The following is a 25,418-nucleotide window of genomic DNA, read 5'->3' on the forward strand; positions in this document are numbered from 1 at the left end:
GCCAAGTGGTGGATGGAGTGGAGGTAGGCTGTCTTTACGGCTGCAAATTTTTCCATCTTTGTCTTTTACAGATTATAATACACAGTACATATATGTTAGGCAATATAGCAAAAAGTAAATGCATATTGCGTCAAGCAACAGCATTGGCATGCTTGGTGTCTTGTCTCCTGATAATAGCTCAGTGAAAAATATCGTGTTTCATCTACTTAGTGTTCATATTTCCCATTTTAGATGTCTGCTGTGTTAATTTCTGTTTGTCTTCGTGATCTGCGCACATTTATCAGTAATTACTTAACGTGAGCGTGAAACTGGCTCGTCATCCCCAGATGTGTGTGAGACCAAACTGTGCAAATACATAGTGTCCTCGCTGGAGGAATGAAAAAAGACAGGAGGGGCTGAGGGTGGTGGGGTTGGGGGTGGGCCTATTGTCAACACTCTCCTATCCATATACCCTTTGGGCCAGGTCTGAAAACTTTGTTTAGAGTGCAGCTAAATATAGACCTTAAGCATCACTACGGAGAAGCAGCTGATTCCTCAGACAGTGGAAAGAATGCTGAGTTTAGTGGTGCTAATCAGTCTGGAATTTTACAAGCTGCTCATTTTACCTCATCCTCAGATTACAGTCAGATACCAAATCTAATCTAGGAGATTGCAGATATCAAAATGTCATTTGAGAGTAGCGAGTGAACGCCCCTCGGGAATTCTGTGCCCCAGTTGAGTTTTTTAGAAACACATACGTATATTGCTAAACACTGGTTTTGTGAGGAATTAGTTTGACGGTGGGCAGCACTGTGGCACAGTGGTTAGCGATGTTGCCTCACAGCAAGAGAGTCCTGGGTTTGATTCCCGGCTGGTCGGCCAGGCATGCCGGGGTTCTCTCTGTGTGGATGTTTGCATGTTCTCCCCGTGTCTGCGAGGGTTTGAGCTCCGGTTTCCTCCCAGAGACATGTAAATAAGGTGAATTGGTGATGCTAAAAAATCCCAGTGTGCATGAATGTGTAGGCTCCAGCACCCCGCGAATTAGGATAAGCTGCTTGGAAAATGAATGAATGATGGTTTGAGTGTATGAAATCTCTGTAATTTTTGCTTTAGGTACCAAACGAACAGGTTAAGGAAATGACGGAGTACAGCCTTAAAATGATTGAAATGATGGAGAAGGCCCGTTTTGACGGAAACTACCATGAGGCAAGTAGAGCTTAGACACTCACACAGACACACACAGACACACCCACTCACATTCACTTAGACTGTGATAAATGATAAGCAGCTGAGAAAAACTTCCCAGGTTGTGCTTGGTTTTGAGGGCTCTAATGAAATCAGTCCCACAGGTAGATAATTGCAATAATTCATGTTGCAGTTGATCTCTTCACATCTTTTGTTTTATGTTATTTATCACAGATTGATTTCTGATTTTATTGCTCACTGTTAAATGTCTTTGCACAATCCATATGCTAACATGGTGAAGTAAAGTGCAGGATGTAATGCAGGCTTAGGTCAGAAATGTGCTTTGTATTAACTTGTGAGGCCTGAGACTCAGGGTTACTGATATATCTGTATTTTCTTGCCATTATTCTTATCTAGATATAATCCATATTTTAGCAACAAGTATTCCAGCGATGTATTTCAGATGCAATCACATATGTTAAAATTCATATTTGAATAGCTCGGAAAAATGTTGTACGTCACTGTCAAAATACATTAGCAACAGGTATTTGATTTGTGCAGTTTGTTTAAGCTCAAACTTTGTTGAAAATAACATTTGAAAGCATATTTTTTTAATGTTACTTTTTAATACCTAAGTACATAACGTACAGACAAAAATGACACCGATAGAATTGTGTGCCAACAGATTTACATAAAGGTTAAAGGTCAGTTGTACTAGTTTACTCTTGGCCCTTTTCAAGATAGTGCGTTCAGAGGCAGACAACGATACTAGTTCGGAGCCTTAGATACTGATACTGTGCTTAGATTCTATTTTACAATCTGTATTTTCTATAGTTGTACAGATACAAATACAATTTTGTAACTGAATACAGTTTATGTCATATTTTAGTTTGTTTTGATGCATTTCTTGATGTGTCTTGCCAGTTTGGAAAACTGTACGTGGTCATGTGTTTTCACCATCTCTGTTCTCGTCTATGGGTTTTCCAAATTTCTGCTCTCTCTCTCTCTCTCTCTCTCTCTCTCTCTCTCTCTCTCTCTGTGAAAGGTGGTGAAAATATGCAGGGAGTGTGTGGAAAAACAGGAGAAGGTTCTGGCCGACACTCATATTTACCAGCTACGCATGTGGAGCACGCTCAGTGAGGTGCTGGCGTATCTGCAGTTCTTTGGAGAGGCAGCGACTTATGCCCGTAAGATGGTAGATGGATACATGTGAGTATTGACGTAGTTAGCGTCACGGTGAGACAGAGAGATAAAAAGCACTGTTAATGGACAGATCTTTAACCCCTACAATAGGGAGATTAATGTTTGTTACGGCTCTTTAGAACTTCGCATAATTTTCCAGTGTAATTCTTCATAGTTGCGAGACATCAGCTTGAAACTTTATGTAATAGATGCTTGGCGAAACATCACCCATGTTTGACAGCTTGACAGTAAAGTGTAGTCACCTTTGTGTCTTAATATTTCTTTTTGTAATTTACAAGAAATATTTACTACATGCATTCACTGAACATTTACGGCTGCGTTACTTGAAAGTGCCTTAAGTTTTCAAAGTTTTCTTTTTTCCTTTTTTTTTTTTCTTTTTTTTGACTTTTCTACGACAGGAAACTGTACCACCCAAACAATGCCCAGCTGGGAATGGCTACCATGCGGGCCGGTGTGACCCACTGGCAAGCCGGGCAAATTGAGGTGGCACACGGCATGATCTGCAAAGCCTATGCCATCCTCTTGGTCACCCATGGGCCAACACACCCCATCACTAAGGACCTAGAGGTAAACCTGTCGTATTGATAGGCTAACAATAGTAGACTGTAAAAGTTTAAATGACATTATGTCTGAATAATTGAGATCTTACTCAAAATCAGACCCCACCCACTAATGAGGTCGAAGAAGAGCATAGAATAGGTCTTTGAAGTCAAAAAAAGCTTCCCGCAGGCTTCATCTAAATCCATAGATTTACATTTATTTTGCAGCGCTCAGTGATGTGCTTTGTAAACATACGTTGATTAAAATATCTCTTTAATTGGGAAATATTTACATTTCAAAAATATTGGAGTGTGCTTACACTGCAGTTTAAATATTTGAGAATAATTCCTGTATTATATGAAAAATCTGCATAATATTATTATTTGATTGATTGCTTAATGTGATATTAATGTGTTAATCACTTACGCTGCAATATTTGCTTTACGGCTTTTCGGATTAGATAACATTTTATGTTTGTGTTTTGATGTATCGTTTCTCTCTGTGTGAACTACACTGACCTCTGCCCAATGTCCCTGCTACAGGCCATGCGTATGCAGACGGAGATGGAGCTACGCATGTTTCAGCAGAATGAATACGTGTACCACAGCATGCGTGAGGCCGCGCTGAAGAACCAACCGATGTCCATGATGGCCGAGCCCGTAGAAGAGGGTATCAAGAACCTCTTCCGCAGGAAGTGACATCATCAAATTTCATAAGACTACACCACTGTGCCGTCCTTATCTCACTGACTTTGTGACATTGTGACACTAACTTCACTGCTGTGACTGAAGAGACTCAGGATGATGCTCATGTTTTTTTTGTTTTGTTTTTTTGTTTTATGTTTTTTTTTTGTTTTTTTTTTTGTTTTTTTTAGACTGCAGTTTTAATTTTTAATATATGCCTGTTTTGGGATACCGTTACGTTTTTTTTTTTAAATAGATCATTTAAAAAGGAATTAGATGGCTGATAATAAAGCACACTGTTTCTTTTTTTTTTTTTAGAACACAGATTTTTTTAAATTAAATTTTGTTGTTTTTGCTTTTAAATTATGCCATGAATTTTTATTATTAAAGTTTATTAATATTTCAGTGATTAAACGTTGTATGCTTTTTTCGAACCAAAACACAACTCATTGGATCATTTCTAAAGGCTGATAGGTACTGAACGTTACATAACAAATATCATTAACGCAAATCATGTTCATGTATAACGTTATTTATTTACATTTATTTTACATCTTTTCTTTTATTTGTTTACTCTTTCAGACCTAGACTATGTCCCAGGATATGAAAAATCTAGTCATGTTTTTCCCCATCCAAAAAGCCACCAGAAATGACATTCAATAAAAAATGTACAGATCTTTTAATTCTTAATTTTTTAATCCCTTACAGTGGAGAGTGAATCTGAGCAGTTATAGAATATAAGTATGAAAATGTAGTGCGTTGGTATTAATTTCGATGTTTAGAACGTGAACTGAGTAGTTGAAAATATTAGGAGCATTTTCACCTTTTACAAGTCCCGTATATCCCCCGGAGGTCTTTGTTTGTCACTTTAATTCGTTCAGTTTGATCAAATTAATTGATGCGAACATGAAAACTAGACTTGACTAACTAGACTACTTTATAGCAAATGGCATAAAATGTTTGTTATTTTGTTTGTTTGTTTGTTTGTTTTGCCCAACTGTCCAAAGTAAGGGGCAAAGTTTGAGGGAAAAAAGCATGAGATATGGGGCTTTTCATTTTAAAGATCCCCACTGAAAAGATCCCTTACTTTTGGACTTCAGCTGTAGTGTTACCTTTTTCAGTGCACTGCACTTTTCAGTGCACTGCACTTTCAAGCAAATGAACACACATGAGACTGTACTGTAGTTTGGATGTCAAATGTCCAATTAGGCTGATTTAATGTGTTAAATGGTGTCACATGTCACAAAAGGCAACAAACATGTAATGTCTATTGAAACGGACATGGGATTTGAAGTTTGTGTAGAGTTAAGTCTTAGATCCGTTTGCTGATCCTCTTGTGGACGACGGTCCCCGCAGTGGTGGTCTGAAACGAGACAACAGCGCCACCTTTTGGTTAAACCAAGTTACCATTTTTGAGTCATCTTTTTTTCCACATGGATCGAGAACACGCAACAAACGTGGATTTATTTTAAGTTTCAAAGGCGAAAGATGAGCCTCTTTATGATCATTGGAGAAGAATGGTAACTGGAAAAATCTAACATTTTAATGACTCATTGGTCATTAAAATTCTTTAACTGGCTGTTTGAAAGGAAAAGCCTTTCTCAGTACTCACTGAGACCAGTGTGTTTTTGTCAGTCATCTCGAGAATGCACTCCATAGTTGGCATGGTCAGCTTCACTTTGTTACCCTGCCGTGTCGCAAAAACCTGAAAGAAAAGAGCAGGAGATTTACTTCGAATTAGTATTCATTTCTCTCCAGCAGTGTCTCACAGATATCTGTGATCTCTGTGACTCACAGTGAGCTTATAGTTCACAGGCCACATTCATTTCCACATGCTTTGCAGTAACATCTGCATGTGTGCACCCCACATTGTATTTAGAGATAAGTTCAGCTCACTTGGTATTAAGGATCAACTTATTGGATTCATAGGTTATCGCATATTAAATTCAACATGATTAAGCTGTTCAAATGTGTACAGAAAAGGTGAATTTTGGAATTTATACACATTTTTGTTGTTTGCACCGATCAATGCACAGGCAGAAAACAAAAACATTTTGGAAACTACGAAGAACATAGAATAAATAGCAAGTAACCAGTTTCTTAATTTTCCAAATTCCAGCGCCTTACTGAGAGCGTTTCCTGTGAGGCTGTCAGTTTTTGTCGAGAGCGAGACACTTTACCTTGACTTTCTCTCCTCCGGCGCCATCCACCTCACTCTCCTGCCCTATGGTGAAGGCGACGACACGAACATTGCTTCCCATGATGTCGGTCATCTTAAAGTGATCTCCGTTTTCTTCAACCTCTGTGATGACCTTAATGTCTTTGAACTGCTCGATCATCTCATCGGTCGCCCCTTCAAAACGTCACACTTGTTACATTTGTCCCCATGACAACCGCCGCATGTTAAAATGTGTAAATTCTGTGGTCGTCAGGAGTCATGGTGTAAAAGTAAACATATGCTTCCAAATCACAATGATTATTGATTTTCTCATTGCACGTACAAAGAAAAGGTCTGTTTTTGCAGATATCGGGGTGAAATTTGACAGTGAAATTTAATGGCAGTGAAATTGAAGCTCTGACAATAATTGAAGCTCATTTAAAATTATTTATGCATCCAAAGCAGTAATAAACACACAGCACTCACCTAAAAGCTTCATGAAAGCCTCAAGATTTTCTTGGCGTTCCACCTGATATTTCCCTTTGAAAGACATGACTGATGCAGGTAGAGGAGATAGATACAGTGAGGAGAAACACTGACTCCTGTCAGTTTTATACATATGCTCAGTCACTTTATTCATATACCATCATCAAAGATGACATCATTAACCCAATATGTAAAAAAAAAAAAAGAAAAAAAGAAAAAAAAAAGCCAGCGTCACACACAATGCTATCATGATTGGCCCTCTTCTGAAGGATCAAGGTAATGTCAACGCACAGTTACTCATTAATTGCTTTAAAAGGCTGTGGACTTCCTTAGGGGTGGAGCAAGATTTGCAGCTGACTGTGATTTCAATAAACTTTACTTCAAAACAGTACTCACTCAGCTTTGACGGAATAACCTATGCAAACATATACTTGCCTCCTACGCTCACAATTTTCCCTGCTCATCTTTGCTGGTTTAGCTAATACTCAACAGCAATGTTTGGATTATCCACCATTATATTATCTTGCCCATAAAGCCATTTTTAGGATTAACTATCGAGAAAGTCACTGAATTCTCTCACTTTCCTCATTTCTCGTCTTTCGGGTGAAAGGCTGTTCTAGTCTGACCGATGACAACTGAAAAAAGCAAGGGCTGACAAAATTTATGGCCTCTGGGCTGTAAGTTTAAATCCTCAAATCGGTGTTTCATAGTAATGCTGTTATCAGAATCCCTTGGTCAATGATTTGCAAACTTTAATTTGCAAGCGTCACACTTTAATGCACATGACTAAATTTAGGCACACATATCAGTGTCCACTTGTTCCATAATTGGACACTTTCTGATCAGTTTTATGATCCTGAAAGTAAGATAACAAAGTGCTGTTCCTAAAAGAAGGTCAAAGTTACACACAGACACAATGTGACCGTACAACTTTTATTCACAATGTTTACAGTTTTGTCATCATATAACCACACCCCTTTGCATGAACACCGCTTCATATTTACACACCAAATAAGTCACTATTCTATACAAAGTGAATCTTAAACAGAAGTGCATGGACTTTCTTAAAAATGGGAGCTCAAGGGTGCATAAAGGTTGACACGGTGTTTGTTTTGGGGTGACTGAAAATGCTCCGAGCGGCAAGGGTTTTCTTGAGCGAAATCACCGGATTCTTTCATTGGTGGATTCTTCCGGAAGGATGTTGGCCAGCTAGGTGCAACAGTTTCATTAGGATGTTCCCACCAAAGTCAGAGTCACTGTTCTCATTCTCAGCCTCCTCCTCCACCAAACACAACTGGTCAGCTTTGCAGCCCTCTGTTGAATGAAATAGAAAGTCATTAAAAAAAAAAAAAAAAAAAGGAAAAGAAAAGGAAAGGAAAGGAAAAAAAAAACCCACAACGTCCGATTTTAAAGAAAAATATAATATGGTTTATCAGTACAGGCGAAGCCTAAACATATCGTAGGCCTATTATTATATGAACATTGCTCAGTAACTTTGACATTTCTCTCTTTCCTTGCCTAATCTCAACCTTCACTCACTATAACCTTAACTCTACTTTTGGAACTCCCTAACCATAAAACTCTAATCACAGAACACACAATGTCCATATATGTAGGCATTTGAGATGCAGAAAATAGCCTCTTGTGACGTGTTGGAGTGACTAAACATATCCGATGTTAGTTGCTCAACACATCCCACTCAGCAAACAAAACTTCAAAGTTTTAAAAGATGTTTGTTGCTTGTATCTGTTTTCAGACACTATTTGCAAGAATCTGCTGAGCAACTGTTTTCAGATACTGTTTAGTGTCAGATGGAGGTTCTTTTATCTTACTGCTGTAACAGGGTTAAAGAGGCTAACCTGAATCACAGCAGACCCCTGGTGCTGCACAGTGCCCCCCCTCAGAGCCACAGACTCTCCCTCCAGTCTCACAGGGGGTCGGCACATAGTTCTCCTCAACACAGGCGGCTGCCTCTGGAGAGCCAATATAGCAGCCCAGACCTGGTCCACAGCAGATACTGGGACCAAAGCAGCGACCCCTGTCTCCAGGACCACATGACAGGCACTACAGAAAGAGAGAGAGAGAGAGAGAAAGAAAGAAAGAAAGAAAGAAAGAAAGAAAGAAAGAAAGAAAGAAAGAAAGAAAGAAAGAAAGCATAGGTTCGGTCAGAGAATGTAGTTATAAAATTACCTGCCTGCAATAATAAGTCAAAATGAACCAAAATGATCATTCTGCAGTTGCCCTCTTCTGAATATAGTCAGTTGTAGAACATGTACTATCCAATGTACTATCTGGATTTTGGTCCTGTAACACCGAGGTCTTCCTGACATGAAGCTTCAGATAATCATTAGGACAAATTGTGCACAAACTGGTTAAAACAGTCACATTGCTAAGCCAGGGAGCCTTATCCATTCTCCATTTCCTGTATGTATCACCTCTTACCTTGCGTAGGGGGATGTCTATCAAGGATCTCTTGCCCCCTACTGGGCAGTTGGAGATATAGCATGCAGAGCACACAGACAGAAGGCAGAGCAGAGATATATACAATGCTGTTCCAGACATGGCTGAGAAAAAGAGAGATGAAAAAGGAGAGAGAAAGGGAAAGACAGAGAGAGAAAGAATATTACTGGATGCAATCCAGTACTTTTCTTCAAAATGTCAGCAAACAAAGTGTCAGGACGCAAATTCTTCTGTATCATGCTGACTGATGCATGTATATGTCATCAAATACACAAATGAAAAGATAAGCCAGTCTATATAATAATCATCACAGTCGGTTATGTATCAGATTTCTACAATATTACGACAAGCCAGCAACAAAAATACAAGCCGTTTCTTCACACTTCACACTTACCGTTCACAATGCTGAAGGCTGATCGAGTGAAACAAAGGTTGGCAGAGTCTTTTCTGGATCTTGTGAGTCAAAGTGAGTCTTTTTATACTCAGCCATCAGCCAAAGAGAGTGACAGGGGTTCATCAGTGCTACTTAGGTTGAATGAGTCACTCTCCATCATCACGACAATAATAACGACAGCTGATTAGGGCAGGAGTACGGTCAGAGCACCTCCGACCTCCTCTGACCTCAAGGTCAACAGTGACCAGTATACGTGATCATGCATGTATCAGAGCGCTCGAAAAACAAGGCGAAGATTAGAATAGGTTGGTGATGTACTGGCTAAGCTGCATTTTGGTACTGAGTTTGTACTGTTGGAGAGTGGCATATGAAAAAAAAAAAAAAAAGAGAGAGATCCGTAGCAGTGTCAAGATATTGGAGAAGACATATATATTTTTGAGGGTAATAAACCACCGTGGATGTTCTTAAAAGGAAACTCACCAAAAGCTGCCTTCCCCCAAAGTTAACTTCTTTGTATGGGGTGTGGAATAAATAAATATAAAAGTGATCTGTATGTCGAGATGCCAGTACAGCTTTTACCTAAACACAATCCAGTTCATTCATCTGGACACATACGCACTCATAAACACGTGTGTCCACGTCACCTTTGTCGTCTCTCTATAACCTAATGGAGATGTCTGATTCTTGGTCAGGTTTTGGGGTTAATTGCTTTAATAATGTGCGTAACATTGCTGTTGATAACCATCCTGGATCTTCAGAATGGTTTTCACAGCTCCCATAAGATTCACTCAATTAGTTCTTTCCGGTTGGATAAGATTTCTATCTAGTCAGAGCATGGGGCAGGTATTTGGGTAAGCTAAGGAAAGGTTGTGCATTATGTCATCTGTAAGTCTCAAATTATTATATCTGATTGCAGAGCCTGCTGTTCCCAGCTTTGCAACTTTTTGGTACTTTCACAAATAGCTTTGACACAACAAGAATAAGATTGAAGCTTTCAGCATTTGCGAATCCTTGACTGGATTGGTACTGAATTTAAAATGACATCTGAAATACAAAAATCAAGGTTTGTCAAAATCTGTATCTGGTCAGACCTGAGCGAATATTCTGGTAAAAGCGATACATGAGAATACATTTGAGGTTGTGAAAAACAAAAGTGCCCACAGAATCAAACCCTTTCCTGGAACTGTGACCATGTCCACTTATATACACGTAGACACACGCAATACTGAAAGAGGAATTGTCTGTCTTTGTCTCTCTGAACAAATTCAGATCCTCATCTTCTCTGCTTTTCTCCTTTTCTGTGCATTTTTCTTTCGTATCTGGGCTTTTTTGTTTTAGTCTTTACAGACGCACGCTTCATATATATAAAAACCCATTTCGTTTTTTTTTTTTTCTTCTCCCAAACCATCCAAGTCTAGCGTATTTCGAAGAGGAATAGAGATGTCTATCTGGCGTTTCCTTATTTTTCTGCAGGAAAGCACTGACTTGTTGACTTCCTCTCCCCTCCCTTCCTTCCTTCTCTCCGAAGGTACTCATCTGAAAAATGAGAACAAAGTGATTGTTCCTGTTCTCTTTCTTAAGTCCCTTTCAAACCCTGTCCAAACGTTGGTGGCGCATTGTCAGAGGCGCCGGGGAGAGCGGCAGGTAAGCTCAGCGGCAGAGAGCTGCGCTCCGATGCGTGATACTTGGGGCATTAGCGAGGGGCTGGTACACGGCGAGGACGAGCCTATGTTTTATTACCTTATCTCTGTTCGCTTAGATATGGACAGGTATATGCGGTGACAAGTTTGGTTTAACTAGTGTTTTAATAGGTGAGCAGTAATTAGAGTGGACTTCTCTGCATGGAGCTGTCTAAAGTGACTGTAGGTGAAGCTACAGAGATGTCGTTTTGTGTTAGCTGTTATAAAGCTCCTCTGATAATGAATGCATGAGGTGTGAAATTTGAAGTGATTTCTTTGGCAGGGAATTGTTTGTGTTTTGGTATTATGTGTTATGTGTGTGTGATGTGCTCATGTATTGTAATGCATTGTTTTAGATGTAACTGCGATATTCATTCTCACTGAAGTCATCTGCACTGAAGTCGTTTTCATACTTCATCAGGGTTGTATGTATTGCACTCACTCCAATTATAAAGACAAAACAAAAACAAAGGGGAAAAACAGGTCATAATAATCAGTTTGCTTCAGATACGGTTTCTGTTGTCATGCAGGAATGATTCTGAAAATTATGCAGTGTTAGAGAAGCCCAGATTTAGTCAGAATTTCATATGAACCAGATAGTTTGGCTTTGTGCTGTTGTAGACAATTTAAATCATTGCCTTTTTAAAAACTTTAAACTGCTTTTTAAATTTTACATGCTTTGTATACATTATTTGACAGTTCCCTGCAAATGTTGACAATTCATTCATTGTCAACATCCTGTGTGCAGACTGTTTTTTTTTTTATCACTGTCATGTTTTAAGCATGCTATGAACACTTTTAAAATACCTTGTAGGTATTGGGGACTTATGTGGACTTATTAGTGGAAAATGGGACATATTTGGAATGCTTTTCAAGCATGTTTATATTTTGTATTTCTGCAACCAACAACAGTTAACAAACATCATCCATAATTGTCATAATCATCATCTGCATCATCAACACCCTCATTATCATCAGCACCAATCAGCAGAGCTATCATCTCTAACATTAACAGTGTAATATAACTGTAATATAATTATCCAGTAAAGGATAGAGGGCTCGTTCCTCATTAACGGATCATTTGGCATGAGAAATTATAATAATACACGTGAAATGAACAATGTCAACAATGTCTTCTTTCTGATAAGCGGAAGTACTGAAGTTCCTGTGCTGATTTGCCATTCAGTCTTCCTCATTTATTTTTCCCTCTCTTTGACCGAACCTGCTAACGATAGCCCATTGGCTGCTCACTCCGCAGTGACAGTTGATAGATTTGGGAAACTGTATTGTTTTGTTCCGGCTCAAAGAGAGAACATACGTGTAAAAAAAAAACAAAAAAATAAAAACGATTTCATAAATTCACAGTAAGTTATTGCGGTAAAAATACTGGTCGGTGGAAAAAAAAAAAAAAAAAAGAGAAGTGTTTTTGTCAGGGAAGAGAAGACAAACCCAGAGGAATGGCTTGAAGAAGCGAAAAATGAGTGGGACTAGGAGGTTAATCTATGAGGAGTCACTTCCTGTTTCAGAAGGGATTTGGTGTCTGATTCCTTCTCTCACGTGTTACTCCATTTAACTGTACAGAGAACAGTCAGAGAGTCAGCCACATGATGTGCAAAATACTCAGCCATCGTGTAGTTTAATTCAAAGTTTGCTGTTTGATACGTTGTGTGCTCCTTCTATATCAGAACTGCATTAATATTTGTAATTTGTAACCCAGAAACAGAAAAAGAAATCTAACTTTTATCTTCATTTCACTGTCTTAACAGGTAGATGATGGGCATGTTTAATGTGTGCCATACCAAGGAGTCCATCAAACATCTAAAAATCTGTAACCCCACCCATTTCCCAAACCACAACAGTTCTGTTCTGTGAGCATTCTTCTTGTTGCTGTTAGAAGGTCCAGAAAAAAAAAAAACCCTCAAGAAATTCCCATGACAAAATGGATCCTGAAGACGCTGAGCTGCGGAACAAGCCGGCAGGCAATGCCAGTCCAAGAACCGTTGACCTCTCCCATCTTCCGTACCCGCTCCCGTCAACTGCCCCCTCCCGCCCTCTGAAGTTCATGCCAGAGATGATCGACCTGAACAGACTTCACCTCCATCGGGTGTTGGGCAGATATGACACTGTGCAGGTTAAACACGAAACGGTGAATCCCTTGCCTATGTGGCCACCCTCCTCTATTCTGATGCACCCACCGCCGCCGTACTTCCCCCCTCTTCACCCCGGTCTCATCCCCTACCCGTACCTCATGCCCGGACCCATCATGCACCTCTCCCCCAACCACTTCCACCAGGGTGACCCACTGAGATATCGCCGGAGGGGTCCAGAGGGCCTTAAAGGCACCCTGACCAGTGCGGAGAAACTGGGCCTGAACATCCACATCGACGACAGCTACTACGTGGACGTGGGAGGTGACCAGAAGCGTTGGAAGTGCCGCATGTGCGACAAGTCGTACACCTCCAAATACAACCTGGTGACTCACGTGCTCGGCCACAGCGGCATCAAGCCGCACGGCTGCAGCCTGTGCGGAAAGCTGTTCAAACAGCTGAGCCACCTGCACACGCACATGCTCACTCACCAGGGCGCTCGACCGCACAAATGCCAGGTGTGTCACAAAGCCTTCACCCAAACCAGCCACCTAAAGAGACACATGATGCAGCATTCGGACGTCAAACCCTACAGCTGCAGCGTCTGCGGGAGGGGATTCGCCTACCCCAGCGAGTTGAGGGCACATGAAGCCAAGCATGAGCGGGGTCAGGAGAACGTCTGTGTGGAGTGCGGCTTGGATTTCCCCAGCTTGGCCCAGCTGAAGAGACACTTGACCACGCATCGAGGTCCCGTCCAGTACAACTGCACCGAGTGCGGGAAGAGCTTCCAGTATCCCAGCCAGCTTCAGAACCACATGATGAAACATAAGGACATTCGGCCGTACATCTGCAGCGAGTGTGGCATGGAGTTTGTTCAGTCCCATCACCTAAAGCAGCACACGCTCACTCACAAGGTAGGAGAGCTTTCTAGATTAGGCAGGTATGAGAGCCAGAACAAGAGTGGACAAATCTAATGAGTAGCTTCATAACTTCCATTTACATTTTATGGAGTGATGTTTGCCCATTTTCACAGACTGTTATATGATTTATTAATTTATTAATTTATTACAAATTATTTAGGGTTAATTTGAGACATACCTATCCTATTTGCTTGGTGTGAGATAAAGATACACCTCAATTATGTACTTCATGATTGTGTAACATTAACAGGTGTTTGACTAATCACATTTGTTTTCTCATCACCTTATGAAAATATTAATCAATTGCCTTTGAGGGTAACTGTTCCATTTGTTGTGTCTTTCAGGGAGTAAAGGAACACAAGTGCCGGATATGTGGGAGGGAGTTCACCCTTCTGGCTAATATGAAGCGTCACGTACTGATCCACACCAACATCCGTGCCTATCAGTGCCATCTGTGCTATAAGAGCTTTGTTCAGAAACAGACACTCAAGGCTCACATGATTGTTCATTCTGACATCAAGCCCTACAAATGCAAGGTAGGTCACCTGACACCATGGACAGAAATACGATGTGTATGTTGATAACACCACGTAATTGACTGTTGCCAATGTTTCCAAACACACGTGTTTTCCTTCTGTAGAGTTTCAGTTTGTAACAGAGAACTCTGGAAAAGAATCCCTGATTTGTGGAATCAGATGTCTTGGTGTACAGCTAATACATAAGCCTGTACAAAGGATTTTTGAGTAGACTGAGCAACCAAGTACAGTGAGCAATCTGGATTTATGGTTACGTTGAGTGCACGATGAGAGATAATATGGCTGATCAGAAAAACAAATAATAATAATTCCTGAAAGTTGCTGGTCGCTTCAATAACGTTTTAAGGTGCAGTGGCAAATGAAACTATTTTCCATAACTTACAAATATCAGAAGGTAGGACATAAAACATCACTAACATACCGCAAAAAACACACACACACCAAAAACGAGCAGATGCATCAGGGATTTGGTTGTTTTGGAATGCTCGTGACCTTGGAGTGCGACAGTAGGGTTAAAACGATGACCAGATAGCTGCGTTTTTTGGCACTGTGCGTCTCCTGGTCCATAGGAAGGATATCGCTGCACAAACTGCCTCCATAACAATGGCTCTCTTGTCCCTAGAGAATGGTCCCGCAAATAGATTTCATCTCGCTTTCTCTTGTGCTTGGGAGCACTTCCTGTTTTCTCACGGTCCTTTTGGACAGTTTACAGTCCCTCTCTCCTCCTGAAGGAAAGGCCCACCCTAATAAAAAAGAATGCAGAGGAAGGACAGCGCAGGAGTGCCTTTCCCAGTCCTCCTTTGGCCTCCTCTGTATTGAGCTTCCTCTCTCGCTTTGTCAGTGTAGCCATTCACAATTGCACTGAGCTACCCGCTGCTCTGTTTTGAAAAGAGCATGTGCTATCATGAGGCAAGACAGAACATTTGATCTGCTCTAAGGCAAAAAGTTTGTGTTTTGGTTTTTTTTGGGGGGGGGGGGGGGGGGGGCTTCTCTTGAATTGTCATCATAATGTGGAATTTGGAAATGAATGATTAAAAAAGAGATGACTTTTTGAGCACTAAATTTGGACAACCACAATACTAAAATTATTTGCAGATGTGAATCAGTAACACAAGTGGTGAAATGCAAATATATTTAGCAATGAGTGGCAATATTACTAGCTTTAAATGTTTCAAAAACAAATGGCACATGCTGAAGGCTTTGGCAAATTTAATTAAAAGTGATTTGAAGTCTATGTAACAACCTGTTCAAACAATGCAAAGTTATAATATATACATTTTTCTTTTCAGTTATGTGGAAAAGAATTCAACAGAATGCACAATCTGATGGGACACATGCATTTACACTCTGACAGCAAGCCATTCAAATGCCTGTACTGCCCAAGCAAGTTTACACTGAAAGGAAATCTGACACGACACATGAAAGTCAAACATGGCATCATGGACAGAGGACTAGATGCTCGAGGTAAGAATTGTCCAACTACCAAAAACTGATGGAAAATAAAAGTTATTCTCTTTGTTAACTTTATTTCTATTTAATTTTACAACTGTTACATACAATTTCAAATGTTTTCAGTTATATGCTAATTACAAAACTGTTTTCTTCAACTGCACATTGGTCTGATTTATATACATAAAACAAATACATTTTTTTACACGATAATATTTCTTCCCAAATGATCAGTGAATGTCAACTCTAATGATAAATAAGGGGCATTTTGTTGCTCTTTTTTTTTTTTTTGGCAGTGTTTAGGCGTAGGGGGAGGTTTGCCATTCTCTCCTCTCAGCTGGGAATCCTCTCCCGGTTTGGGCAGGAGGAGCCATTTGACCTGTCACAGAAGAGCCAAACCCAGCTGCGCCTCTCCCAGTCTGACGGAGAGAGCGTGAGAGGGAGCTCCTGTCAGGACGAGGACAGCGACAGTCCTTACCGGCTGAGCCAGTACAGCCCGGAAGTCTACCATCCAGAACTGAACGAAGCCGCCGAGCCCGCCGAGGCAGACGAGGAAGAGGGACCGGAAGAGGAAGATGAAAAGGTGGAAAACGGGAATGTCGAGGAGGAGGAGGAGGAGGAGGAGGAGGAAGAGGACGAGGAGCAGGGTGAAAAGCGGGAGTACTTTTCTGCTGAAGAGGAGTTTCAGTACAGTGTGTTTTATGAGAACCAGAGTGAGGGGAGCAGTTCAGCCTCCTCTGGAGGATCGCCAGAGAGCACTTACAGGGACTAAAAAAAACCCCACCAAGCTGTGAAAAATACTGCCAAAAGGCTTGAGATGCATGTTGGTATAAACAATGCACCAAAAAGTTTGTTTTTATAATAAACAAAATTTTGCAATTGTAAAAAAAAAAAAAAAGTCTTTTATTATTGAACTATTTTTTTTTCAGAAGTATAAAGCAATATTAAAAAGAAAAAAACAACAAAAAAAAAAACAAAACATTTTTGGTATTTTTGTAGAGAAAATAATATGAAATGTGTGAATGGAATATTTTAACTGATATGGAACTGTTAATCCTTAAAATGTGATACTTTGATCAAAAACATTTTCATTTTTAAATAATTCTTTAAAGGAACAAATTTTGAGATTTTTTTTTTCTTTTAATCTCGTCATTTTTCTGTTGATGATTTCTACTTTAATGTGTTCAATATTTTCCAGGCTTTGCCTGCCTTTTTTTTTTTTTGGTCAGCATGTTTTCTAGTCCAGTGTCCCTTGAAAAATTGTTTGTTTGAGAATTGTAAATATTAGATGGTCTGAAATGCTCTGTGAGTTTAGTTTAGCTGTGAATCCTTGGAAGTGTAAATTCTGTGTATTTATAAAACAACAAATAATATTTCATAAACATGTGGTGGCTTTCACTCTTTTCTTATTCTTATTTTTTAAATGAGCATTAGCATCTCTAACACTTAATAAGGCAAATATTCAAACTGTAGAAAAGAGGTCTGCAGTGCCCCCCCACCCCCCACCCCCCCCAAAAAAGAAGAAAGGCTAGTGAAAAAGTGGAGGTGTTTTCATGTGGAAGAAAAACGAGTGAAAGTGTGCGGATTTAGTACTGAGGAAACAGACAGCAGTCTGTGAGACTGAGTGACCATTTCCTGTCATGTCTAAAGGAGGACTCATTGTAGCATATTTCAGTTAGAGGGGAGTGTAAGAGGAAGTATTTCACCCACACCTAATATCCCTTACGCACCACAACACATCAGCCGACAACATGCCACACAACAGTTTCGCTAAACAAATGTGTACAGCTTAGAGCGGCTCAAAGAGAAGAACTGTATGCGGCTGTGCCGTACGCAACTGCACACAACTGTGTGTATACAGGAGGTTCATCCGTTCACGACAACAACAGCATTTATTAAATACGATATGAATATTTTTAATTTCATATACTACTACACAGGTAATCTATCACCGGAATGGGATAACTCTGAAGTTCAGAAGTATTTGACTCCGGCCCTGTGCCTCTCGTTAAAATATTTGTTGGTACCAGAGAAACCGTTCTGTGCACTACTCATCCAATCAGTGACATGCAGTAGTCTGTAAAAACATTAACCACCGGGACTATTCCTCTAAAAAGGCAGATGTGATCTACAGGAACGTTTTCCATCATGTGAGTCGTTTAAGCTGATGAATGTCCATTCCACACGTCCCAATTTCACACCCATTGTTCATAATCAGTCAATATACAAAAACAGTCATTCATTATTTGCCATGATAAAACTCCATATAATAATATCAGCCAGGTTAAATATTCTAACCCCAAACTTGATCTTAACTTAAAATTAGGAGGGTCACTAAATTCCATATTCAGGAAACTTAACGACCAAACTGATGTTTGTGCAGATACATTTTACTTCTGAGAGCAAAATTATATAAAACTTATTTATTTATTTAACAGGAATAGCCCCAGTTCTCTGAAAAATAGCTTGACTTCCATGCAAAGGAAAGGAAGTGAGGGATGAATTCTCCATAAGACCAGATCAAACAAGCCTTCTCTGGACTCAGCAGGTGCCCCTGGCTCCACCTTTTTATACAACATTACATGTGTTTTCATTGTTTACAACAATTGTTTGCTTGTTTAATTTGAGAAAAGGGGAGGATTTTCAGTCAACAAACTAGGCCTACTGAGCAGTGACTGTCGTCAGCACTATTGGATGGTGGCCTGTTCTATAATGAATTTGATTCTTCAAAAGAAAAGGTTCAAGGGAAAAGAAAAACAGTCCTAAGGCAGATTTTAGATATATGTTTGCAAACTTCTTAATTATTCTTGTTGAGTTGCACAACTGCCATAAATACAATTTGTTCACTTGGAACTATTAAACTGAAAATAATGACAAAGTTTAATCAGTCCAGATGCAACCCAAGAAAGCCATTCAACAATAAAAAAGTCAATTCCATCTAATGATCAAGAAAATAAAATAAGGACTACTGAACAGTATTCGCTATAGCAAGGGAACTGCATGTTCTGAACTTCATATATTACATATGATGTAAAGGAGGTTACCAGATGTATTACTCTTGGGAACAAGCATGAAACTACAAATTCAAAGAGGAAATTCTCATATCCCTCTCCTCCCCTTTTCTCACCTCAAAATCTCGCTCCTAATGGTTTAAAAAAACACACACCAAACCACAAAATCAGGTACTGGGATCTGGGTGTGCTGAAGTGAAACCCATGGATGAGTCAGGACAAAGATGCTTCTGTAAATCCACTCACTGACCAGAAAAGAGTTCTGCCCAAGGAAAAAAAAAGAACTGTTTTTTTCCCCTCCTCCATGCAGTTCCACTTCTGCTTTGTGGCAGGTACATCTTCTACCTGATAAGTATCGTGAATTTTGGATGGCACAAGCATATTTAATTTTGGCCAGTATTAGTAGCTTTAAAATTTAAACGCATATGTTTTAATTATCTCTCATTTCTGTTCATTTTTGCTGGTATTTATATCAAACAAAAGTGTCTTTCCCTGTCGAGACTTACGTCTTAAGAGATGCCTAAAAATAAGCGCTTATGTAAATTACATTGCAATGTGGACACGGCCTTCCTCAGACGTCTGTGTACCTTTGCTAGTATTTGCCTTTGCGTGAGGATGTTTTCAGAAACAATTCATTTGAGTTCCATCGTTTGATACACACGTTCTTCCGCAAGGTCACAAAACGTAAATTGTGTGGTTCCTTTCTTCTCTCTTCACCCGTTGGTGTTTTACCATTTCGATGTTCTCAACAGACACATGCTTGATCTCACAGGCTGTGCAATAAATCTTTTATTTGAGGCTTTTCTTTGCGATTATCTAAATTTGATTTGGAAAATTACTGTTCTAAAATGAAAACAATGAATCAAAACATAAAATGAGTACACGTAAAATGAATTTATAGTATGAACCAACTTTTGTGACGTCTTGAGAGAGCGAGAAACCTCTCAGTGCCGCGATAAGTCATATCATGTGTTGTACTTACTGGGTCACAGCTGGCTCATCTTTTGCAGGATTGACTAACTTCTCCTCTTTTTCACAAGATAAATTAAATTAGGCTAGACCATAACCCATTCTCGGTAGCCAGTGGCCAGCGCAAAATTTCGAAAAATTTGTTACTGTTATCACAGTAAAATTTGGTGATATTACTGGTAATTTGAAAGTGAGTTTTCTCTACATTTTTTTGCTCCGTAAGTTCTAAATCATAGTAATGAAGACGCTCAAAGCGAAATTTCGTAGCGAAGTAACTTGCAGCAACAGCTCCCTCCATTGTTAGACCTTCACCACTACAAAATTCAAGACTGTACCACCACAGGCTCTTGGGTTCACAATACACTTTTAAAGCCTGTTATCATGGTTGGAATGTTATTACATATCGTTTTTATCAATACAGTCAATTATGATATATTTTATACGATCAAATTGTGTCCAAATTGAAGACGTTCAGGAAAGAAACGACACATATCATTAGATGTATAGCTCTGCCTTTCACGTCCCCTGTAGTCTGTAACAAATAGTACAGTCTCAAGATGGCAACCTCCATACTACAGCGCTGTTTGTTATCGGTCAAAAATGCTTCAAAATGTGGAACTCAGACCATTATAGGTATGTCAGAAGTTTTGCTGATAACACGACTGCCACTTGGTTTTACGGAAACCACTCTGTCTTCTTAAAACTGGTCGCTGCTTGATTTTTAGCTACCATGCAACACTGATAATAAGTTAGCAAGTAGATACACTAGCTAGCAATGGCTTGGTAATACCCTTGAATGTGAATAACGTGACTGAATACCGTATTTGGGGAAGATGCGAATGTGAAATATCGTTATTAACTGATGAACTTGATAAGTTCCCTTGGATTCCCCGAGTTGATATTTACACTCAAGAGCATGTGGATATTCATGATAGAATACACTGCACCAGTTGTGTCACACTGGGTAAAACTGTCAACGCATTGGCGCATTAGCTGTTTTGAGAGTGTGTCATTTAAAACATTTAAATTCGTTTCTTACAGCTAGAAGATGTCTTCTCTCAGTGTCATATACTGACGCCAAAGTATGGGAACAAAGGGAAAAAGATCCACAAAACTTAGGTAAGCCTTCTACCTTCGCTCAGACGAAGACAAGAACCAAAATATTTTGCCTTGAGGAGATGAATATGGTATGCGATAACATATCTGTTGCCAAAGAGCCTAAATAAACTCAAAGTATTTGGAATTAATTTTGAAATTAAGGTGTACGAGTGAGCTACTGGTCAACAGATGGCACTGTTGCTTTTCAGTTGTAATTCGCAGCGAAGGGAATCATTGATTATTGTTGTTGTTTATTTGTTTTAATTGAATTAAATAAATATTCTTTAAGGAAAGAGATGCCAAAGTCCGAAGTGTAAAAAACGAAAGGTTTTTTATGCGGGGGGGTTACATGAAGGAGTCATATCCTATGTATTTTTGTATTAACTGCTCTGACATTATCCCGTGTCTTACCTTTGCAGCTAAATTGGCCTCCCTGATGGACCGCACTTATGACAGAAAGTTTCCTGTTAGCTCCTTGACAATAGCACGGGTAAGACAGACAGACGGAACAATCAAATCTCTACCAGTTCTCCTGTTGTCATTTGACTAAGAATATTGTGTATGTACAAAGTGAGGAGTTGAGTATCTTATGCTTTTATCAGAGTTTAAGGATCATTCTTTTCAGCCACAATACTAGGAATGTGCTTAAGCTACATTATTAAGACGGATCAGTGTCTGAAATGAGCATGCAGTTGATTATTTGGGGTGTATGCTGAGTAGTGCAAAAGACCTGTTGAATCAAAACATGTGTTGCATCTAAATGAGTCGCATGTTACTCTGTCATACCCTGTCCATTATGTAATTTTGAGAGACATTGTTTGATAAATAATGTTCAGTGCCTGTGTATGCCAGAATCAGCATTTCAATACATGCTTACGTCTTGCCGTGTCACGAAACCTGGAACAAGCCACCAACATGTTTGGTTGCTATAGTGCCTAGCTTTCCATCCGTGACATTGTTTCAGTCATTTATTATGAAATATTGTAAACTAGATGGATGAATTTCACAGTCATTTGTTTAATCAGTACATCATCATGGAAGTATTAATTCGCATGTCAGGAAATTTTGGCAGTCACAGAACAGTGAGTAACTGACAGTTTGCTGACGGTTCAAAAATTGCTGCGGATTGTGAGTGAATAATGAACTACTCCGACCTGTTCCTAATTTATGGTGAATAAATAACTCCTCATTGGAACTGTTTAGTTTGTAGATAATGTGTCATCAAGAGAGGAAGTGGATCAAGCGGAATACTACCTTTACAAGTAAGTTACACTTCCTTTCACTGATTCAGTGCCAGCCCTATGCCCAACTCAAACACACACGCACACACGTATGTTATAATGCTACGTACGTAACGTGTAACAGAACAAATCTATATTGCTTTTAAGATCTATTTCTTTTAGTTTCAAAGGTTGATGTCATACACTTTACAGTGAACTCATCAGGCTGTCACACATTGTTATTTATACAGAAAGTGCAATTATCAGGAGATGTCATATATCTCCGGCACATAAATCTGAAGTGTCATGTTTATGATTTGCTTTGTCAATAATTTCTGAAGGGGACCCAGTTAAAAACAGAACACTTTATCGGGTTACATGAATTGATCATAGCAATGGGGATTTTTATTCCCATACATAGCCAGTTAAAGATAGGGATTCTCTTTCCGCTGAATCTCTCCACCATGTCTGCTCCAGGTTCCGCCACAGCCCAAACTGCTGGTTCCTCCGGGACTGGACCATGCATGGCTGGATTCGTCAGTGTCTCAAATATGGTGCCAAAGACAAAGCCCTGTACACTCTGAAGAATAAGGTAAACGGAGTGTTGTTTATAATTAAATGAAATAAAAGTAATAATAATAATGATAATAATGACCTAAAAAAAAGGTCTATGAGACTGATCTTCGTTCCTTTCTTGTGACTGTCTCGTCCAAAAAAAAATCCCAAAAGGGTCACACCCCAACATGGTTATTAAAAACAAATGTAAAAATCGTACTTATTCTCCCAAAGCCCACATGGCAGATGGCATGGTGTCAGCGCTGTGCTGACACCAACTTGGCCGTGGCTGTGTCTCACTCCGCCCGCTGAGCTGTTAATGACCAATGTCTTGAGATTTCTAAACACTTATTTTCACATGCTCACAAATGATTTTGGCTTGATCTCTTCATCTAGGTCCAATATGGCATATTTCCAGATGAATTCACATTTAATCTTCTCATTGATTCCTTCCTAAAAGATGAAGACTTCAAAGGTACGTTTTTTTTTTTTTTATTGACCAAATTCTGTTGTTTGTGGCTAGATAAAAAAAAAAACCCTCAGTCATATAATTAATAAATATTTGCATAAATTGTACTATTAAAACACAACCAAAAAAAAAAGACTCTGATTAATGCTAGAATGACTAATGGTGTATTAATTGCAGGGGCCTGTTCGGTCGTGGAGGAAGTGATGCTTCAGGAATCTTTTGATCAGCAGACGACACAGATATTATCACTCTATGCGCTGAGTAAATATTTGGCAACCAAGCCTGAACTCAGCGTGAGTATTTTACAACTCCTCCCGATTAACGTGCGTCCAGCTGTAGCTACAAGTTGATTTTATATCATAGCCATACAATGTGCTTGTTTTATTTTCATTGTCTTTACTACATAGTGTTTGAATGTGGCTGAAATGAGGTATGAAAAGCCTGGTAGTAAACCTGGTAGTCGACTGCAAATGTTCAGAGTAAAAAACGACGAAAAACGTGGTCTTTTGTTTGACTCACAGGGATGTCTTGGTTTATTTGTTTTCAAAATGTTTTTGGTATTGAATTGTCTCAGTGGGAGGAGGAAAGGAACTTGGGGGCTGCGCTACTGTTGGCTGGACTGAAACAAGACAACTCCACTGGGCTCAGCGCTCAGCTTCTGGGCTATGCCCTCATTGGTGTGTATCAGAGGACTCATAATACAACCAATTATTCTAATCACAACCACTGTCAAAAATGATTAACTAACACTATTCACATGGCAATTTACATCTACATCATGAAAGTTCGAGCCATTAAAATTTAATGCCTTCAATTTTTTTTGCGGTGCGTCGCTCTGTCTTTTCAGGTAAGGTGGAGATATCCAGGGGAATTCATTCTGTCTTTCACCAGCTGCCCTTGATCTGGACCCCAGGGTACGTCGGACGAGCCCTTGCCGTGGTGGAGAGTGTGTGCGGAGCGTCTGGAGATTCCAAGCTATCTAAGGAAGTTGTAAGTTTTCGGGAAGATAACAAGCCAATTTGCTGTAATAAGGGTTTGATTCATCTTGTTAAAGACTCATTTTGCCAGAGGGTTTTGTTCAGATAAATGCCACACAAATTGTCATCTTAGCTTTGCATCGGCTTTGAACGTTTTGGAAGGCCCCTGGGAAAGTCCAGTGGTTCAACTGTGACCAGAATAATATGATAAGAAAATCTTAGACATCGGCAACATTATTTCGTGAACAGAAATGCTACAACTTAAAACATAACCACACCGATTTGTGTAACTGGACATTAAAAAAAAATACAGTTTCCCCAGATAAAATGATTTCATTTCCTGTTTTTTTTTGGGGGGGGGGGTTTTGTACCTCAGCTGGACCATGTTGAAGCGATACTGCAGGATCTCTCCTTCGCTCTTGAAGCGAAACCTGTGGAGGAGGGGGAGGAAACGTCTGAGAGGACAGTTCCAGAGACCTGGGTTGATGAGGACGAGCTGGAGAGAGCAAAGCTTCCCGACTACATATCCAAATTCAAAGTATGTCTCTCTCTCTCGTCTTACCTCATCTCATTAATGTCTTGCCGGTGGTTATGCGGTAGCAGACCTGTTTTGAAAATGAATGACCAATAGAGAGCAAGAGGAGTTGAAATACGATATTCTCCATCCAGAATGTTTTTCATGCGTATCAACTGCGGTGCTGAAAACAACATGCAGAATAAGTTACGTGAAACAAACTTTGCTGAGCTGCATTAGAACTGTCGCATTCATTGAGTCCTTAATTCCTGTTCACCTCTGAAAGGGATTGGGGGTTTGGGGGGGAATGAGTTTTATTCTCATGATCTTTTGCTAACATCCCACTCCTCTTTGCTGGGCAGGAGCTTAGAGGTCAGCTCCAGGCTGGGGACAAGGTTGACCCAAGCCCTTTTGACACCCTGACCTCCAGGCTGGCAGAGGAAAAGCTTGCTGGATACGAGGAACAGGACGTGGTTCAGTACCATAAGAAAATACAAGACTGGGAAGCAGAGCGCCACCAACTGGTCCAGCGTGAGATAGAAACGAGAGAGAGGGCAGAGCAGGCGCGTTTGGCCAGACAAGCAGCCAAAGCTGCTCGCCAGTGATCGTTAAATAAGCAAAGTCGGTGATAAGTTAAGTTTTGATTCAGCACACAGCACTGATGGAACGATACAGAGAGAAGCTTTCTAAAAGTGAAAATATAACTTTTGTTACATATGTTTATTATGGTTCTAGACAAGGTGGAGATCACATGTAATTGTTATTGTATGTATGTTATATATGTATCTCCCTTGACTGTAAATGGGTTAATAAAGAATTAAAAGCAAGAATGTTTCACCTTTCAAA

The 25,418-nt window shown here is 39.8% G+C and overlaps 5 protein-coding genes across 6 annotated transcripts in view; 3 read left to right on the forward strand and 2 right to left on the reverse strand.

The window, feature by feature from the left end:
• smyd1b (SET and MYND domain containing 1b) overlaps positions 1 to 3,605 on the forward strand; it is a 7,958-nt gene extending 4,353 nt beyond the window's left edge. For both annotated transcript variants that reach the window (XM_030784966.1, XM_030784975.1), the window contains 5 exons: positions 1 to 23; positions 1,093 to 1,185; positions 2,210 to 2,373; positions 2,766 to 2,934; positions 3,450 to 3,605. The exon at positions 1 to 23 is cut by the window's left edge and continues 173 nt beyond it. In XM_030784966.1, the coding sequence (XP_030640826.1) occupies positions 1 to 23; positions 1,093 to 1,185; positions 2,210 to 2,373; positions 2,766 to 2,934; positions 3,450 to 3,605 (605 nt within the window). The remainder of the gene's footprint in view (positions 24 to 1,092; positions 1,186 to 2,209; positions 2,374 to 2,765; positions 2,935 to 3,449) is intronic.
• Positions 3,606 to 4,902: 1,297 nt separating this feature from the next.
• Positions 4,903 to 6,301, reverse strand: LOC115804511 (fatty acid binding protein 1-B.1-like). The gene is made up of 4 exons (XM_030764999.1): positions 6,235 to 6,301; positions 5,771 to 5,943; positions 5,203 to 5,295; positions 4,903 to 4,953 (listed from the first exon to the last, which is right to left on the reverse strand). Exons 1-4 carry the CDS (start codon positions 6,299 to 6,301, stop codon positions 4,903 to 4,905), a joined length of 384 nt encoding a protein of 127 aa, XP_030620859.1.
• Positions 6,302 to 7,408: 1,107 nt separating this feature from the next.
• LOC115814345 (isotocin-neurophysin IT 1-like) lies at positions 7,409 to 8,796 on the reverse strand. Its single transcript, XM_030777158.1, has 3 exons — positions 8,677 to 8,796; positions 8,094 to 8,298; positions 7,409 to 7,548 (listed from the first exon to the last, which is right to left on the reverse strand). The coding sequence occupies exons 1-3, from the start codon at positions 8,794 to 8,796 to the stop codon at positions 7,409 to 7,411; spliced, it is 465 nt and encodes a 154-aa protein (XP_030633018.1).
• Positions 8,797 to 12,536: 3,740 nt separating this feature from the next.
• znf366 (zinc finger protein 366) lies at positions 12,537 to 16,531 on the forward strand. The gene is made up of 4 exons (XM_030765011.1): positions 12,537 to 13,768; positions 14,119 to 14,310; positions 15,600 to 15,774; positions 16,056 to 16,531. The coding sequence occupies exons 1-4, from the start codon at positions 12,707 to 12,709 to the stop codon at positions 16,529 to 16,531; spliced, it is 1,905 nt and encodes a 634-aa protein (XP_030620871.1). The 5' UTR covers positions 12,537 to 12,706.
• A 3,765-nt stretch (positions 16,532 to 20,296) lies between these two features.
• mrps27 (mitochondrial ribosomal protein S27) lies at positions 20,297 to 25,418 on the forward strand. Its single transcript, XM_030779152.1, has 11 exons — positions 20,297 to 20,372; positions 20,781 to 20,858; positions 21,257 to 21,327; positions 22,041 to 22,099; positions 22,535 to 22,649; positions 23,009 to 23,087; positions 23,259 to 23,374; positions 23,656 to 23,758; positions 23,929 to 24,071; positions 24,435 to 24,596; positions 24,935 to 25,418. Exons 1-11 carry the CDS (start codon positions 20,297 to 20,299, stop codon positions 25,175 to 25,177), a joined length of 1,245 nt encoding a protein of 414 aa, XP_030635012.1. The 3' UTR covers positions 25,178 to 25,418.

Source organism: Chanos chanos, chromosome 1, assembly GCF_902362185.1.
Source record: "Chanos chanos chromosome 1, fChaCha1.1, whole genome shotgun sequence".
Classification (NCBI taxonomy): domain Eukaryota; kingdom Metazoa; phylum Chordata; class Actinopteri; order Gonorynchiformes; family Chanidae; genus Chanos; species Chanos chanos.

Coding starts and splice junctions, on each gene's coding strand:
- LOC115804511 (XM_030764999.1), bottom strand. CDS start 6,301: ATGTCTTTCAAAGGGAAATATCAGGTGGAACGCCAAGAAAATCTTGAG. Junction 5,944..6,234: donor GGCTTTCATGAAGCTTTTAG/GTGAGTGCTGTG, acceptor GACGTTTTGAAG/GGGCGACCGATGAGATGATC. Junction 5,296..5,770: donor CCGGAGGAGAGAAAGTCAAG/GTAAAGTGTCTC, acceptor CTTTTCTTTCAG/GTTTTTGCGACACGGCAGGG.
- LOC115814345 (XM_030777158.1), bottom strand. CDS start 8,796: ATGTCTGGAACAGCATTGTATATATCTCTGCTCTGCCTTCTGTCTGTG. Junction 8,299..8,676: donor TAGACATCCCCCTACGCAAG/GTAAGAGGTGAT, acceptor CTCTTTCTGTAG/TGCCTGTCATGTGGTCCTGG. Junction 7,549..8,093: donor AGGGGTCTGCTGTGATTCAG/GTTAGCCTCTTT, acceptor TTCATTCAACAG/AGGGCTGCAAAGCTGACCAG.
- znf366 (XM_030765011.1), top strand. CDS start 12,707: ATGGATCCTGAAGACGCTGAGCTGCGGAACAAGCCGGCAGGCAATGCC. Junction 14,311..15,599: donor TCAAGCCCTACAAATGCAAG/GTAGGTCACCTG, acceptor TTTTCTTTTCAG/TTATGTGGAAAAGAATTCAA. Junction 15,775..16,055: donor CAGAGGACTAGATGCTCGAG/GTAAGAATTGTC, acceptor TTTTTTTGGCAG/TGTTTAGGCGTAGGGGGAGG.
- mrps27 (XM_030779152.1), top strand. CDS start 20,297: ATGGCAACCTCCATACTACAGCGCTGTTTGTTATCGGTCAAAAATGCT. Junction 22,650..23,008: donor TGTACACTCTGAAGAATAAG/GTAAACGGAGTG, acceptor CTCTTCATCTAG/GTCCAATATGGCATATTTCC. Junction 24,597..24,934: donor ACTACATATCCAAATTCAAA/GTATGTCTCTCT, acceptor TTTGCTGGGCAG/GAGCTTAGAGGTCAGCTCCA.